The sequence below is a fragment of the Pseudophryne corroboree genome, chromosome 8, assembly GCF_028390025.1.
Source record: "Pseudophryne corroboree isolate aPseCor3 chromosome 8, aPseCor3.hap2, whole genome shotgun sequence".
Lineage (NCBI taxonomy): Eukaryota > Metazoa > Chordata > Amphibia > Anura > Myobatrachidae > Pseudophryne > Pseudophryne corroboree.
In genome coordinates, this window is record NC_086451.1 from 81,283,289 (window position 1) to 81,301,405 (window position 18,117).

General features: G+C 45.9%; 1 protein-coding gene across 4 annotated transcripts in view; it reads left to right on the forward strand.

Annotated features, from left to right (window-relative positions):
* Positions 1 to 18,117, forward strand: part of AK8 (adenylate kinase 8) — a 308,774-nt gene that overhangs the window by 101,008 nt on the left and 189,649 nt on the right. For all 4 annotated transcript variants that reach the window (XM_063936758.1, XM_063936757.1, XM_063936760.1 and 1 more), the window contains one exon: positions 10,549 to 10,617. In XM_063936758.1, coding sequence (XP_063792828.1) covers positions 10,549 to 10,617 — 69 coding nt within the window. The remainder of the gene's footprint in view (positions 1 to 10,548; positions 10,618 to 18,117) is intronic.

The following is an 18,117-nucleotide window of genomic DNA, read 5'->3' on the forward strand; positions in this document are numbered from 1 at the left end:
ATATACGTCTAAAACGCAAATACATAAAAGATCATTTTCAGGATCACATACATCAACTGCACGTTAAAATATTATTTTAAAATAATCTGACAAGTTTTTCTCTGATGGTGTCTGTTATACAGATAGAACATCCAATATTCAACAGAATTGTTCAGATGTATGTCCTGATGAGCAATGTGATTGGAACCCAACGCGTTTCGTCCTTAGAACTTCATCAGGGGTTAATATCTAGGTGGTTTTAGAAGAAATATGTAAATTTTAAACCCAATAATTTGAGATCTTACAAATGTCGATTACCGACATACATACCCAATTTTCACAACGGGAGCGATCATCACTGGTTTTAATTCTCAGTGTGTCACATCCAGACAATATGGAGAATATTATCAATGTTCAATAACATAGATATCTGGAAAATTACCATCATATCATATATTAGTTTACATATATATACAAAAGAAGAAATAAGAGGAGGAGGAAGAAACAAACAGGAGGACAAACCTCAAAATATACATCTGGAAAATTACCATCATATCATATATTAGTTTACATAGATATACAAAATAAGAAATAGCACAGCACTTTTGTTCTATACATTAGTATTTTCTGGTGAAGCCAAATTGATATGTACACCTGATTTACTGATCTATCACTTTTTGTATATAACTGATCCTCACTATAGGTGCTTATCAAAAGAGGCTATTATCATCATTAAATAATTTAGTTTATGATATCCTTGTCAGAAATTGGGACATAATTTGTATTTAATGGATATATAATGTATGACCAAACGGATGTCCAATGTGTATTTTGAGGTTTGTTCTCCTGTTTCTTCCTCCTCCTCTTATTTCTTATTTTGTATATATATGTAAACTAATATATGATATGAGGGTAATTTTCCAGATATCTATATTGTTGAACATTGATAATATTCTCCATATTGTCTGGATGTGACGCACTGAGGGGTATATTTACTAAGCTCCCGATTTTGACCGATTTGGTGTTTTTTCTTCAAAGTGTCATCTCGGGAATTTACTAAACCAAAATCTCGGCAGTGATGAGGGCATTCGTATTTTTTTGGAAGTCAAAGAAAAAAAATACGAATGAATATACCATCGGTCAAATGCGCCTGTTATTTTATACTAAAAATTGTAATTCACAAACACTGCCGGCAATAGCCAAACACTGCCGGGAGAAAATACAAATCGTAAAAAAAGCAGTTTTAAAATAGACCTGCTTTTTTTTACCGTGTTCTGATAGGCATGCACGGATCAGTGAGATCCGTGCATGTTTATCAGTGGGAAGGGGTGTGAAAGGGTTAAAAATCTGGAAAAAAAAATGCGTGGGGTGAAAGAATATGGGGAAAAATTGACAGGGGTTCCCCCATATTTAAACAACCAGCACCGGGCTCTGCGTCCGGTCCTGGTGCCAAAAATACGGGGGACAAAAAGCGTTGGGGTCCCCCGTATTTTTAACACCAGCACCGGGCTCCACTAGTCAGAGAGATAATGCCACAGCCGGGGGACACTTTTATATAGGTCCCTGCGGCCCTGGCATTAAATCACTAACTAGTCACCCCTGGCCGGGGTACCCTAGAGGAGTGGGGACCCTTTAAATCAAGGGGTCCCCGCCCTCCAGCCACCCTAGGGCCAGGGGTGAAGCCCGAGGCTGTCCCCCCCCATCCAAGGGCGGCGGATGGGGGGCTGATAGCCAAGTGTAAAAATAAGAATATTTTTTTTTTGTAGCAGTACTACAAGTCCCAGCAAGCCTCCCCCGCAAGATGGTACTTGGAGAACCACAAGTACCAGCATGCGGTGGAAAAACGGGCCCGCTGGTACCTGTAGTACTACTACAAAAAAAAATACCCAACGAAAAACAGAACACACACACCGTGATAGTAAAACTTTATTACATACATGCACACCTACATACACACATACTTACCTATGTTCACACGAGGCTCGGTCCACTACTCCATGTAGAATCCACGGGGTACCTGTGAATAAAATTATACTCACACAATCCAGGGTAGCTTCTGTCATCTTCTACTTGTAATCCACGTACTTGGCAAAAAAACAAACCGAAAAACCCGAACCACGCACTGAAAGGGGTCCCATGTTTACACATGGGACCCCTTTCCCCGATTGCCGGGACCCCCGTGACTCCTGTCAAAGAGGGTCCCTTCAGCCAATCAAGGAGCGCCACGTCGTGGCACACTCCTGATTGGCTGTGCGCTCGTGAGCTGACAGTCAGGCAGCGCACGGCAGAGATACAATGTAGCGCATAGGTGCTCCATTGTATCCAATGGTGGGAACTTTGCGGTCAGCGGTTGACTGCGAGTAACCTCAACCGCTGACCGCAAAGTTCCCACCATTGGATACAATGGAGCGGCTATGTGCTACATTGTATCTTCAGTGCGTAGCCTGACATCTCAGGAGCGCACAGCCAATCAGGAGAGTGCCACGACGTGGCGCTCCCTGATTGGCTGAAGGGACCCTCTTTGACAGGAGTCACGGGGGGTCCCGGCAGTCGGGGAAAGAGAGATTTCATGTATTGATAAGTGCATTTAAGCCTGCAGCCCCTGACAAGGGACCCCACTATACTGCAGGTCCTACCCTATTGCTCAAAATAATTACCATCAGAATAGCTATTACATTAGTGTTAAAGTTTAGGTGTGCTACCTGGTGTACAGCTCACAGTAAACTTTGCTTTCAAAGGTGTGACAGTTACCAACACAACTGTTGTAAAGCAACTAGGAAAACAGCTGACACAAGCATTTGGAACCAACATTCCCTGAACTTGAATGGAATACAGTTTGGAATGTAATTAGATGAGTGCAGAGAGTATGTATGACCTTTTTATTTAAATGGTGTGGTCACGTACCTCAGACACCACAGAGTGTGCCAGGGATTAAAGCCAGGGATCTTCGTCGGGTGACGAAGACTGTGATAGGTCGAAACGCGTTGGGCGTGGCTATCTGCTGAGGACGTTGTGACGTCACCCGCCGGGTCCGGAGCCGACGAGACAGTTCCAGCTCGGTTGAGCACAATTCTGATGGTCGTGTGGACCTCGCTGAGTTTGGATACTTTTACTGCAATGTATGTGGATATAACTTTTTCTATATAAAGTGAATGATTTTACGTTTACCGGTGCGCTCTCCTTATTTGTTTCTAGCACCAATACCAATTACTCCCTGGCTGGGAGTGGGATCGAGCAGCACTGAAATAACATTAATAGAGACTCTGGAAACATGGACATGCAGCGCAGGAATTGAATCCCGTTTTTATATATATATATATATATATATATAAAAAAATTATATATATATATATGTATGTGGGTGTGGGTGTGTGTGTGTGTGTATATACAGTGTATATATATCAGTGGTGTCACTACCTCGGTGAAGCGATGCGTCAGCAAGAAATTGTATGGTTAAGAAGGGTAGGAGGAGTGGCTTTGCAGGTAGGGGTTGGGGCCTAGCTGGGCTGTCCTCTGAGACCAGTCTGTGTGCAGTGCCAGCTCCTACACTGTGACAGGGGCAGGGTGCTGCATGCAATTTTACAGTGCCGCACCTGGCTCTTGTCACTGAGGCATTTGGATGTCACCCCTTGGTAGTTGAGACACCCAGGTACAACCTGCACTACCGTAGCGACGCAAATACAGTACATTAAAGCTTGCAGCCCTAGTTAAAGGACCCCATTTTTTTTGCAAGTGCCTACTCTATCACTCAGACTTATGAACATGGTAACTGCTATCACATCATACTTGCCAACTGTCCCTATTACAGCAGGACAGTCCCGCTATTCATTCACTATCCCGCTGTCTCTCCCGCGGGCTGCAGTGTTCCTCTGGCGGGGGTAGGTTGAGGGAGCCTTTGATAACCACTGCTCTGCGCAGCAAACCAGCGGGTGATCCCTGAATAGATGCTTGTGCACAGCATCTGAACATTGCAGTGAGATGAGCCTGGGGGCTGCCTAGCTGCTTGGGGAGCACTGTGCACGCTCCCAAAATGCTGGAAATGGGGGAATGTGCTGTGAGACCATACACTCCCACCTGAGACCACACCGCCTTTTCAGTTTTGCTCATATCTGGCACGAAGTAGTCTTAGTTTTGTCTACTGAATTGTGTGGCTTAGGGATTGGTGCAGGAAAGAGGGATTTGCGTTCCTGGAACACTGGGCGGACTTCTCAGTCAGGCGCCATCTCTTTTGTTGTGACGGATTGCACCTGACTGAGGAGGGGGCAGCGGTGCTGGGGGGAAGGATGGTTAGAAGGTTGGAGGAGATTTTAAACTAGGAGCCTGGGGGGAGGGTTTAGCTAGAAACTACGGGTCATGCAGTGAGAATAGTGGGGATGGCGGTAGTAAACGAAATGGGGGAGAAGTTGGGGGGAGGGTAAGAGCAGGCGGTAAGGTTACTAACACGGGTACTAAAAGGGATTTTACCAAAGCACTAACCAATGACGATTACAGGTCATCATTGCTACATAAGGTGAAAGATGTCCCTAACGCAAGTGAAAATATTTATCTTAGTTGTATGTATGTAAACGCCAGAAGCATTACTGGTAAAAAGGGTGAACTAGAAATACTTGCAGCAAGCAAACAGTATGATATTATAGGCATTACTGAAACTTGGTGGGATGAATCTCATGATTGGACAGTCAATCTAGAGGGCTATACACTGTTTAGGAGAGACAGACTAAATAAAAAGGGTGGAGGGGTGTGTCTTTACGTAAAGCCGTTTTTAAAACCTGATATACGGGAAGATATTTAGGAGGGGACTGTAGACACTGTCGAGACATTATGGGTAGAAATTGCATGCGGGGAAAAAGGAATAAAAAGTTAGTATTGGGTGTATGCTATAGGCCGCCTGGTATCAACGCATCTGATGAGGAATTGTTACTAAAGCAAATTTAAAGAGCAGCAGGAGTAGGAGACATAGTAGTGATGGGAGATTTTAACTATCCAGAGATAAGCTGGAAAAACGATTCATGTGATACTGCTAGGGGCAATATGTTTTTAAACACACTTAATGATAACTACTTAGTCCAACTAATTGAGGAACCAACTAGGTACAATGCAATCTTAGACCTGGTATTAACAAACAATGGGGATTTGGTATCAGGTATTATAGTAGGGGAACCCATAGGAAACAGCGACCACAATATGGTCACATTCAATATCAGTTTCCATAAACAGCCCTATACTGGCTCAACTAGGACTCTAAACTTTAGCAAAGCAAATTTTGAAAAGATGAGGGTATTTTTCAGGGATATTGAATGGGAAGGTTTGTTTTTAGGAAAAAATACCACGGAGAAATGGGAGGTACTAAAATTCCTGCTAGCTAAAAATACATTCAAATTTATTCCTATGAGTAGCAAAAAAAGGAATAAAAATCATAAACCGATGTGGCTTAACAAAAAGATTAAGGAACTTATGGGCAAGAAAAGGCGAGCATTTAAAAAATACAAATCTGACGGGGAAGCAGAGTCATTTCAGCACTATAAGGAATGTAACAAAATTTGAAAAAAGGAAATAAGAGCGGCTAAAGTAGAAACTGAAAAACTAGTAGCAAAGGAAAGCAAAGCGAATCCCAAAAAATTCTTTAAATACATTAATAGCAAGAGATTAAAGAAGGAGAGCATAGGCCCTTTAAAAGACAAGTTGGGAGTCTTAAGCAAAAATGATAATGACATAGCGGACACACTAAATGAGTTTTTTTCAACAGTATTCATTAGAGAGGACCCATTTCAGGGACTGACACACAATCTCAATAATGAGAATATCCCACTGATAGGTACTTATTTAAGCGAGGAAGTAGTCTGTGACCGATTAAAACATTTAAAGATTAATAAATCACCAGGGCCCGATGGTATTCACCCAAGGGTTCTAATGGAGCTTCACTCTGAACTGGCAAAACCGCTATCTTTGATCTTTAAGGATTCAGTTATATCAGGTATGGTTCCCAAAGACTGGCGTATAGCGGAAGTAGTGCCTATATTCAAAAAGGGAAGTAAAGCTGAACCAGGTAATTATAGACCAGTTAGTCTTACATCTATAGTGGGGAAAGTATTGGAAGGTATTCTAAGAGATAGTATTCAGAAGTTCCTTGAAGTCAATAAGGTCATTAAAAGGAATCAACATGGGTTTATGAAGGACAGATCCTGTCAAACCAACTTACTTGGCTTTTATGAAACAGTAAGCGCAAACCTAGATCAGGGTAAAGACGTGGATGTAATCTTTTTAGACTTTGCCAAAGCGTTCGATACTGTACCACACATGAGACTTATCTACAAGCTACAAGAATCAGGGCTAGGAAGCACAATATGCACTTGGGTCAAAAACTGGTTAGATAACAGGGAGCAGGGCGTTGTGGTTAATGGATCTTTTTCAACTTGGACTGAAGTGCTAAGTGGTGTGCCGCAAGGCTCAGTATTAGGACCGCTATTGTTCAATATTTTCATTAACGACCTAACAGAAGGTCTAGAGAGCATGGTGTCAATTTTTGCAGATGATACCAAATTGTGTAAGGCTATAAATACAGAGGAGGATGCCGAGTCTCTTCAGAATGACTTAGTTAAATTAGAAGCATGGGCTGCCAAATGGAGAATGCGCTTCAACACAGACAAGTGTAAGGTAATGCACTGTGGTAACAAGAACAAAAATTACACCTACCTACTAAATGGGGTAAAATTAGGGGATTCTGTACTGGAAAAGGACTTAGGTGTCCTCATAGATAGCAAGCTAAGCAGTAGTACCCAAAGTAGGACTGCAGCAAAGAAGGCTAATAAGATATTAGCATGCATAAAACGGGGTATTGATGCTAGGGACGAGAGTATTATACTCCCGTTATATAAATCACTAGTGAGGCCACACCTTGAATACTGTGTACAATTCTGGGCACCGTACTACAAAAAGGATATCCTGGAGCTTGAAAAGGTACAGAGGAGGGCGACCAAACTAATTAAGGGCATGGAGACGATGGAATACAAGGAAAGGCTTGAAAGACTAGGCATGTTTACATTGGAAAAGCGGAGACTAAGAGGGGATATGATCAACATCTACAAATATATAAGGGGACAATACACAGAGCTTGCGCGGGACCTGTTTTTGGTTAGATCAACACAGAGGACTCGTGGGCACTCGCTCAGGTTAGAGGAGAGGAGATTCCGCACAATACGGCGTAAAGGCTTTTTCACGGTAAGGACAATACGTGTTTGGAATTCCCTGCCCGAGGGAGTTGTAATGGCGGAATCTGTCAACACCTTTAAGAATGGGTTAGATAAATTCCTAATGGATAAGGATATCCAGGGGTATGGTGCATAGTCATGCATTATAGTTACTATAAATAGGGATAAAATGCAACGGCTGACAGCAGCATCAGTCAGAAATTTTAGTCAAATCATCATGCATAGGAGACCACAAATAGGTTGAACTCGATGGACAATTGTCTTTTTTCAACCTCAGATACTATGGCCCTCATTCCGAGTTGATCGCTCGGTATTTTTCATCGCATCGCAGTGAAATTCCGCTTAGTACGCATGCGCAATATTCGCACTGCGACTGCGCCAAGTAATTTTACAATGGAGATAGTATTTTTACTCACGGCTTTTTCATCGCTCCGGCGATCGTAATGTGATTGACAGGAAATGGGTGTTACTGGGCGGAAACAGGCCGTTTTATGGGCGTGCGGGAAAAACCGCTACCGTTTCCGGAAAAAACGCAGGAGTGGCCGGGGAAACGGGGGAGTGTCTGGGCGAACGCTGGGTGTGTTTGTGACGTCAAAACAGGAACGACAAGCACTGAACTGATCGCACAGGCAGAGTAAGTCTGAAGCTACTCTGAAACTGCTAAGTAGTTAGTAATCGCAATATTGCGAATACATCGGTCGCAATTTTAAGAAGCTAAGATTCACTCCCAGTAGGCGGCGGCTTAGCGTGTGTAACTCTGCTAAAATCGCCTTGCGAGCGATCAACTCGGAATGAGGGCCTATGTTACTATGTTACTATGTTGGAAGGTATGTCACATCAGAATTAAGGTATGTAGGATCTTGCAGAAAAATTGGATCTCTTGACTGGTCCTGGGCCATCTCTTCATGTGCTTCCATATAGTGAATGGTTGTCAGCACTCTGATTGGTGGATAGCTCCAGCCATTCACCAATCAACATGCTGACAGCCCTTCACTGCCTGGCTGTAGGCTTGAAGGCAGGTAGGTAATGCTGTCTGTCCGCTCTGATTGTGCTTTATTCACAGTCACAGCTGCCTTGCAACATTTGTTTCCTGCCTCCCAAGAAGCTCAAGAGGAACAAGTCTGGGGGGCAGATGCCCCCCAGCCCTGCCTGCCCCTACCTGAAGGCCCCTAGAATAGTGAGGCCGTGAGCAGCTGCCCAGTGTGCCTATATGTTAAGATGGTGCTGCCTAGATGGGGCAACAACAGGCACCCAGGAAACAGGTGCTGTAACTCAGGGCAAGCAATAATTTGCATTCATTTTCTAAACACTACTAGAAAAATTACATTTAGAACCTGATCGCTTGTTAAGAGTTCCATAAACATTTTATTGCGCAACAGGTTTCATATATGTCCCCTCAAAGGAGTATATTTACTGAACAGCGGGTTTTCAAAACCACTGAGCTACCAGAAACGTTTGTTTTACTCCCCGAATCTGTCCATGTAACTCATGTATTCAAATAATATGCCCCTCCCATTCCTGTACGACATCACTGAGTCTGATTTTATTTCAGAGGGAATATCTATGTCTGTCTGTGTCTGTCTGTCTATCTATCTATCTATCTATCTATCTATCTATCTATCTATCTATCTATCTATCTATCTATCTATCTATCTATCTATCTATCCCCAGCTTGTATGTTCATTTTTAAGGAAATAACATTTTGAAATATGGAATTAATAGTTATCTATTTGTTCTCTCGGATAGTTGTTACATCCATTCTTTTCTGTCTTCTTTTCCCACATTTCCATTACAGTCTAAATAAATTGTGTTTACCATGTTTATGTTAACACACAGTCCAGCTTATCAGAGGCGCTACTAGACACAAAGCCCCATGCCCAAATTCTCTGGCTTACTGCCCTGGATCATTTTTAAAATGTAATTTTCTTATTTGATACATTGAAGCTTATTTTGAGATTGCTTTGTGTGACTTAAGCACCAGTCTTCCTTTTTCATATATACTGTAGTTGTCTGGAGAACCTTGCAAAATCCCTGCTTTTAATTCTTTATGTCCTCATTTTATCACATAATATCAGTGTTTCCCAATTTATGCTGGCAAAGAGTCACTCCTCCTCTAGTACTCGATGTCTTCTCTCATTCCCACCACCAGTTCTTTGCATCACTTGATACATCTAGGAGGAAAGGCGTGCAATTAGCAGAAATCATTGAAAACCTCTTTGTTAAGCTGCGGGGTTGCTTGAGATCTTTAGAACGGATTAGAAGCAATAGAGGGTGCCAGTGATTTGTATATATGCAGAGCCAGTTAATCCTCCGATGATCAGTCACTCGCTTTTCACTTGCGCGTAATGAGAGGACATATTCTCGGTGCCGTTGGTAATGATAGTAGAGCTTGTGCATGTTGAATTTCTACCCTTAAGTATTAGGATTAAATTACATGCACTCATTGACATAAAGCTGGTTTATCTACTGTATAAAGGTATTAGGCAAGGATTTGTTGCTGCAATATATTTCCGATGATGCCCTGTTAGCTTCCACCCATCTCTCGTTTACAGGACGCAGCGCAATAAACCTGTGAGTTTTCTGTAAAATAATTGTGAAAATCCTTTTGTCTGTTTTGGCTAACTTTATGACTGAACAAAGTGTACATATTTCCTTCTGGAATTACCTCAAGTTTATGAAGCATAAATCTCTGCCAAAACAGCAACTGGGTAATATTTAAAAAATGGCCGCTGTTGAGCAGAATCAACAGAAAACATAGGAAACTGAGCAAATCTGAGAGATCCCCTGTTTGCCTGACATAAATATATTATTACAACAACAAAAAAATATATGTATGAGGTAAATCAATGTTTTAATATAACTTTAAAAAAAAAATTGAAATCCTGAGGAAAGGTGTTGACGTGACAGTTGAAGAGAGACTTCTGAGGCTGTGGCTTTGGCTCCACTAGGCTTGTGGTAGTTAGCTTTTCTTCCTGTTAAATTGGTTTGGCGACGCTGTGTAGAGTGGACCCCCTGGTACACGCACGTCTGTTTTGACATGACACATCAAAGGTGTGCACTAGACACCAGCCCTGCCTGGGAGCAGCGGGAAACACCTTTGGAAGGAAGCATGCTCAAAGCCACAGATTTGCTCTCCGGCAGCTAGGGGTTCTGACACACGCCACCCACCGGGACGAGATGACAGAAGACAGTGCCTGCTCTTTCCTTATTCCTCCTTTCTCCTCACAGTTGTGTATTTCTGCCCCCCCTGTACCCCCTCCACCATTCCCCTTTTCTTTTACAAGAGAAAGTACAGATGGTCTGGTGCAAGTTCTCATCTCGTGGTGTACATTGTATTCATTTATTTGTTGTGTTTCTCTAGGAAATCCCAGACACGCTGTGGGCCAGAGTCATCCAGGAGCGGCTGTCAAAAGTGGACTGTGTGAAACGAGTAAGCAGACTTCATAGAATCAGGAGGGGGTGAGAGAAACTGAATGGGGTCTGTACTGAATTCCAAAAGGGAGTGGAGAGGACACGGTTTGTTTACTTGGCTTCTATGGGTAACAACATCTCTTAATAACAATATGAATAGGACTGCGATGCCTCTTATGTAACATAATATAAAATATATACCATAGTAGTAATAACGCGTCATTTTAACGTACAGAGGTAAAAGTGTCCAGTAAGTGCCAGTGAGAAGGCTTGTATGTCTGTGTGCAAGCTGTGCCTGATTCTGCAGAGCAAAGCTAGTTGGATACAGTGGAAGCAAATGGAGATCGATAGGGTACCTCAGGGCCATAACTAGATGTGTGCAGAGGGTGTAATTCAGACCTGATCATAGCAGCAAATTTGTAAGCAGTTGGAAAAAACACGTGCACTGCAGGGGGGCAGATGTAACATGTGCAGAGAGAGTTAGATTTGGGTGGGGTGTGTTCAATCTGCAATCTAAATTGCAGTGTAAAAATAAAGAAGCCAGTATTTACCGTGCACAGAAACAAAATAACCCACCCAAATCTAACTCTCTCTGCACATGTTACATCCCCCCCCCCCCCCCCTGCAGTTCTCATGGTTCTGCTGCTAACAAATTTTCTGCTTCGATCATGTCTGAATTACCCCAGAGTGTGCTCCACACATGGTAGAGGGCGCTGTTGGCAGCACTTGTCCGTTATATGTTTTAATTACTTTCACTTGTAGCTTCCCCGCTTTATGAAGCCCAGCATCTGACCGCCCCTGTCTCCTACCCCCACCCCTTTTGTCGCTAATACCTTTACATCATTCATGGACTTAGCTCTTTGCTGTTCAGACTGTCCTTTATGACATTTCGGGATGCTGATGTGTCCAGGATTCAAACCCATTGCCTATGGCATTGCTGTCGGACACTGTATTTATTGAGCTATCTGCCCTTGCATAGAAAGCTAGAGAATTCCAAGCTGAAGGGTTCTAACTAGTTGGAGCTTACCTTGTACTTTGTGAAGGGGTGATCAGCGTTGCAGCTGGGCAGATCTATGTAGTGTGAGGCTGCAAGGGATTGGATGTGTGGCTGCACACTGCATGGATCTGCTCGATTATGTTGCTGGTTATTAGTTGATCTGAGGGTCAAGTGCACAGACTGTAAAGTAAGAGGAGATTATGAGAGTAGATTCTTGATGGTGCAGGGAAGGAATTGAGCAGGTTTTTGGCTGAGGACACCATTTGAAATGGCACCGTAGTCATTCTTACCCTTGAAGTAAGAAGGAAGATCTTGGCATTGATGGTAGTCACAAGCGTTGCTTTGGTAGGGCTGGGAAAAGATTTAAATGTATTAGAAAGTTTTTTGGGGAGTTAGAAGTCTAAGGGGTATATGCAATTGCGGTCGAATTGCCACAAATGTCGAAAAACGGGGCATTTTCGACACAAAAAAATGATTTGACGGGGGGCGTGGCCTGGCTGGCAACTGCAGTGGACGTGTCTGTGTGGAGCTCCGGCTGACAAGCTACAAAAAGCCCCTTATTTTCCCACGGACACCCCTCTCTCAGTCCCATCTAACCCCCTCTCCTCTCCTTAACACCTCCACACCTGTGGGTAGGCGCCGCGGAATCGGGAGCCGGCTCCGGCCGTCTCTGCGGGTTGCGGCCCTCCCACGTCTGCCAAGCCGGGGACTCAATTTTGACGAGGCGCCGGGACGCGCCGGGACGCCGCGCGCGGAGGCCTTGTGACCGAGCCTCCGAACACAAGACCCACTGGAGACTCACTCACCGCTTACTGAGGAGACCGCGTCACCTGCACCGAGCGCCGGGAGCCGTGGAACGGCCCGCACAGAGGACCGCTGGGGACACTCACTGAACGGCGGCGGCCATCTTGTGTGCTATAAGGTGAGCCCCTACTGCAGGGGAAACAGATATCAATAAGGAGCTCCTGTGGGCACACTCTCCTGCCTATCCTGCTTGCTGCAGGCTGCTGATGTGTGTGCTGCAGGGACTCTCACACATTCCCAGCAGCTAAACCATACCCCTTGCCTATACACCCACAGCAGGCACACTGCAAACATTGCACACAGCTATATGCAGTCTATGCCCTCAGCCTGCAACGAGGTCCACCTGACACGGGGGCACCGCGCTTTCTGACTTCGCGGGTGAGTCCCCACGTGGCCCGCTGCTTATCCCGGGGCCCGCGTTGCCTCTGCCTCACCCCTGCGGACGGCGGCTTGTCCGGGAACGGCAACACGGGACACCCGGGCCTTCAGCGCCACAGCACCCTGCGCTATACACACGGGGAACCCCGCGCCCTGAAGGCGCTCCTTGCTCCCTACGACAACCTGCCCAGACTCTTACGGGCATACAAAACAGGCCTGCGGCATATCCTCTGTCACACACGCCTGGCTGCCCCCCTTACCAACTGAGGTAGCCGCTTCCAGGGAGCCACCGTTCACCCGACCACCCTGAGTCCGGCAGACAGCCACAGAGATAACTGCGGGTGTATAGAGAGCCTTTATTCCGTCTGCCCACCGCAGGAACGGTCAGCAAGTGTGATCTGCACTATACTACCAAACCAAACTTCCTTCCCCGCTAACTGAGCCTCATGGAGCGCATGGCCCCTTAAGCATAACGACCACGAAGTGACAGGGAGCTCTGCCGTGCATATTGCATTATTCTCACACGTTGATACGAAACGCCTCATTTATAATGTCACAAAAGAACCGCAAGAACTCTCAGATTCCTAAAGCTAGTGTCCTACGTGCCTGGGAGAGGGCCGGCTCCTCCACCCGGAGCTCGCCTTCAACTGACCAATCCTTTGATCCTGCTGACATCGCCACCTCCAGCAGCCCACTGACCACTCAAGATGTGGTGGCTATCGTTACGAAAACAATCCAGTCAGAAATGAGATCGGTCTTAACTGAGTTTAGATCTGAAATAGCCGACTTGGGCTCCCGCACAGATACACTTGAGCGCAAAGTGGACGACGTCTGTCAATTTCAAACGGTGGTGGAGCAGGAACTTTTGGATATTCGGGCGGATATGGAAGCGTACAAAGAACAACTAGAGGATATGGACAACCGCAATCGTCGGAATAACATCCGAGTCCGCAACATCCCTGAAAGTGTGGCTTCTAGCTCTCTCCCCGAGTATCTAGAGAACCTTTTTTTGCAACTAACTCCGGATGTTCCCGAGGCCCTTCTCCAGCTGGACCGTGCCCACAGGGCTCTCCGCCCTAGACCGCCTCCGACCCAACCGCCACGTGACGTAATTATACGTTTTCATTACTACACCACCAAAGAGAGAGTCATGATGGCGGCTAGAGGGCTACCGACGGTCTCTTATGCCGGCTCCCAGTTACAGCTGTTCCAGGACCTCGCTCCCTCCACCCTCAAAAAGCGCAGAGACCTAGCCCACATCACTAAAGTTCTCCGAACCCACTCCATTAAATACAAATGGGGCTTCCCTTTCCTACTGCAAGTGACGCAGAACGGAAAGACCTTCACAGTCAAGACCCCAACACAAGGAGTTGACTTACTTAAAACTTTTGGCATTTTTGAAGATCTCCCGGAATCAACTCGAGATCAGATGTCGCCCTTGATCTCAAGCCCAAGGGCCCCGGCCCCAGAGTTGTCTTCTACTTGAATGCTCTCAGGCATCCCATGATACAATCCTTGTTAAATGTGATATTTATAATTTCTGAATACTTTAATCTGCATGCTTTAATACTTCGGCTTGCTATGTTTTCATATGTGTTTTTTCAGCCCCTCCACGTGGCCGTCTGGCTGTGACGCCATGGGCGGCACTGTCCACTTGGCTACGCGTGAGTGTCAAGTTGTTTCTTTTTTATTTCTATAGTTCGTTTTCATATATGTTCATGTTGACCCATGATTAGCATGATGCTCATTTGTTACTGTTCATAATCTCCTGGTAAGACCGATGTTGATTTAGTACTCGATATCACTGCATGCCTTATCCCTCTCCCTCATTATGTCTATACCGCTCACACTACTCCTATCTATTTTAATAATGCGATCCTCCTAGCTCCCTCTATTCCCCCTGTCACTTGGTCGTTCCTGTTACAACCTCTCCCTCCCCTATGCTCTTCCTTGCCCTACTTATCGTTCTGTCACAAAGCCACGTCCCCCCCCGAAGGATACGCCAGGACGGCGTCTTTCCTTTTAGTGTTGAACCTGGCCCTTCTACAGGAAAAGGTTCTCCCCCTCTGTATTCTCATACAGACTCTTCCCCCTTCTCTCTCCTCCTCTATTCCTCCTTCCCTCTTCTCCATCCCCATGGTCGGACCGGTCCCATCCCGCCCCTTTGTTTGCGTCGCCCACAGTTCTTTCCACCATGACCCTGAAAATTATATCGGTTAATGCCAACGGCCTTAACTCCCCTACCAAACGAGCCATGGCCATCCAATTCTTTAACAGACAAAAGTCTGATGTAGTACTACTTCAGGAGACCCATTTTAAACCCCCACACCCCTCTATGGCCTGCAAACAATTTCCACATGTCTATTATTCAAACATGCCTACTAAACGAAGGGGAACCGCTATTATGATCCGTCGAGGCCTCCCTATAACTGTTCACGACACTATCGCGGACCCCCAGGGCCGCTACGTTATCCTTTCATGCTCCTATAACCAAGCTCCTCTGATCTTGGCTTCCATATATGCCCCTAATGCGCAGCAGGGTTCTCTATTTACAGCCTTTTTTGACAGCCTATCCCGCCTCCCTACGGGCAGGACTATAATTGGTGGAGACTGCAATGTCACATTGGATCCACTCCATGACGGATCTCGCCCCGCCTCTACCGCTTCTATTCCCACCAAACTGGCCAAGCGGCTACAGGCACATCTATCACTTTATAACCTGTATGACAGTTGGAGGACTCTGTACCCCTCAGCGAAGGGTTTCACTCACTACTCCCCACCTCACGACCTCTATACCCGTATCGATTATATCTTCGTTGACCGGGATACTACCCGTAAACTCCTCAGTGCCCAGACACTCCCTATCTCCTGGTCGGATCACTCTGCTGTTCTGCTCGAGGTCTCATCCTCTTCACCCCTCCCCACCAGATTCTGGCGACTAAATGAATCTCTCCTGCTTAAAAAATGCACAGTAGATGATATTGCCACCGCCCTAGCTAACTACTACGCGGAAAATGCGACTCCAGACGTTCCTCCCTCCCTAATATGGGAAGCACATAAGGCCACCATCCGAGGCTACCTTATAAGCCTCTCGGCTGCCCAAAGGAAAACTGAAGCCCAACGGATCCGAGTCTTAGAATCAGAACTTGCCACCCTGACCCTTCTGCATCAACACCGCCCCAGAAAGAAAACGTATTCCAAACTTCTAGCAGTTAAGGGTCAACTATCCCAAATCCTCACCAAAAAGGCAGTCAAGGCACTCTTGTGGGCACGTCAGAGGTTCTACGAGAAATCAGATAAGGCTGACACTCTACTAGCCCAAAAACTAAGAGCGAAACGCACTCAAAATCGCATTGTATCCCTGCGCTGTGCGGACGGGTCCACTACGTTTGACCCATCACGAATGGCCGCCCAATTTCGGGATTATTATACATCCCTGTACAATCTCCCTTCCATTTTAGATACTGATCCTGACCACGTCTCTAAACTCCGAGACTATCTATCCGCTTGCAAACTCCCTAAGCTTTCCGACTCGGATATATTGACACTCAATGCCCCTATTTCCACAGAGGAAATCTCAGTGGCCATTCAGCAGCTACGCCGCCCCGCAGCCCCCGGCCCTGATGGCTTTACCGCTTTATATTATAAAAAATTTACAACCTCTTTACTCCCCATGCTCCAATCCCTGTTCAACGCAATCCTGGACGGGAACTCATTCGACACAGCCACCACTAGGGCCAATCTTATCCTCATTCCGAAACCCGACAAGGACCCGCTGGAGATGAAGAACTATCGACCCATCTCACTCCTGAATGTAGACCTAAAGCTCTTCGCCAAAATCTTGGCTAACAGACTTGCTCCATTCTTACCCTCCCTCATTCACCCCGACCAGGTCGGTTTCATTCCCTCCAGACAAGCCGCAGATAATACTAGGCGTCTCATAGACCTCATCCAGTTGGCACAAGACAAATCTCTCCCGACGCTAATCATGGCCCTCGACGCAGAAAAGGCCTTCGACAGGGTAGCCTGGCCATTCATACAACAGACACTCCTAAATATGGGCTTACATGGCGCCTTTTACAAAGGCGTTACATCGCTGTATCAGAACCCCTCAGCCTCCATTCTAATTAATGGCCTTTCTTCCGACCCTCTCCCCATACGCAAAGGCACCCGACAAGGATGTCCCCTCTCCCCCCTACTCTTCGCCCTCATTATGGAACCGTTGGCAGCTAGAATTAGGCTGAACCGTAACATATCTGGTATCAAGTCGGGAGCTCACAATCACAAAATTGCTCTTTATGCCGATGACGTCATTCTCACCCTGACTGACCCACCTGCCTCCTTCCCACATTTAATGGAGGAAATAGCTACGTACAGCCGGTTTTCAAATTACAATATTAACCCAGACAAAACCGAAATATTGGCCCTACATGTCGCGGACCCAGATCTTCGACTCCTACAGGCCTCCTTCCCATGTGCTTGGCGGGCTGATAAACTCAAATACCTGGGCATCTATCTTACTAAGTCCTACTCCGGCCTATACGCTGCCAACTTTCCCAGACTCCTAACCTCTATTAAACAGGATATGACAAAGTGGAATAAATACATCCTGTCCTGGTTTGGACGGATGACAGCCGTTAAGATGACACTACTGCCCCGTCTGTTATATCTGTGGCAAACTCTTCCCATCCACGTCCCCACCTCAATCCTTAAAAATCTCCAAGCAGACATTACCAGATTTATTTGGGCGGGGCGAAAGCCCAGAGTAAAGATGAGAATCCTCCAAAAGCATCGTCTAGAGGGAGGCCTGGGAGTTCCTGACCTCCTTAAATACTATAGAGCTGCTCACCTAACCACATGTGTCCTTTGGCACGATAATCCTGGACACAGAATCTGGACACATCTGGAGGCTACCACACTCCGCAGATACTCCCCCTACAGCCTGCTCTGGTGTCGACCGAATAGCCGTCCCCCCGCTTCTTCGCTGTTGCCCACAGTGAAATTTACCCTTGCCATATGGGACCTTTGCTCACGTCTTTACCGGTTACGTTCCTTCCACCCTTTACTCACCCCCCTATGGAACAACCCGGCATTCCCGCCGGGGGAGAACCACTTAGCCTTTGATTCCTGGACAAACCGTAACACACTCTTCCTTTTGGATATTGCTCCGCTACATACATTCCCCACGTTCGGCGACTTACAATCCCGCTTCTCGCTCCCACGTTCAACCTTTTATCAATACTTAGATACGCCACTTTTTTGCCTCTACCCCCGGAACACCGCCCGTGGGAGGTAAATCGAGCTTTGAATCCCTCTGCTGCACCTGCCGATCAACTAAAG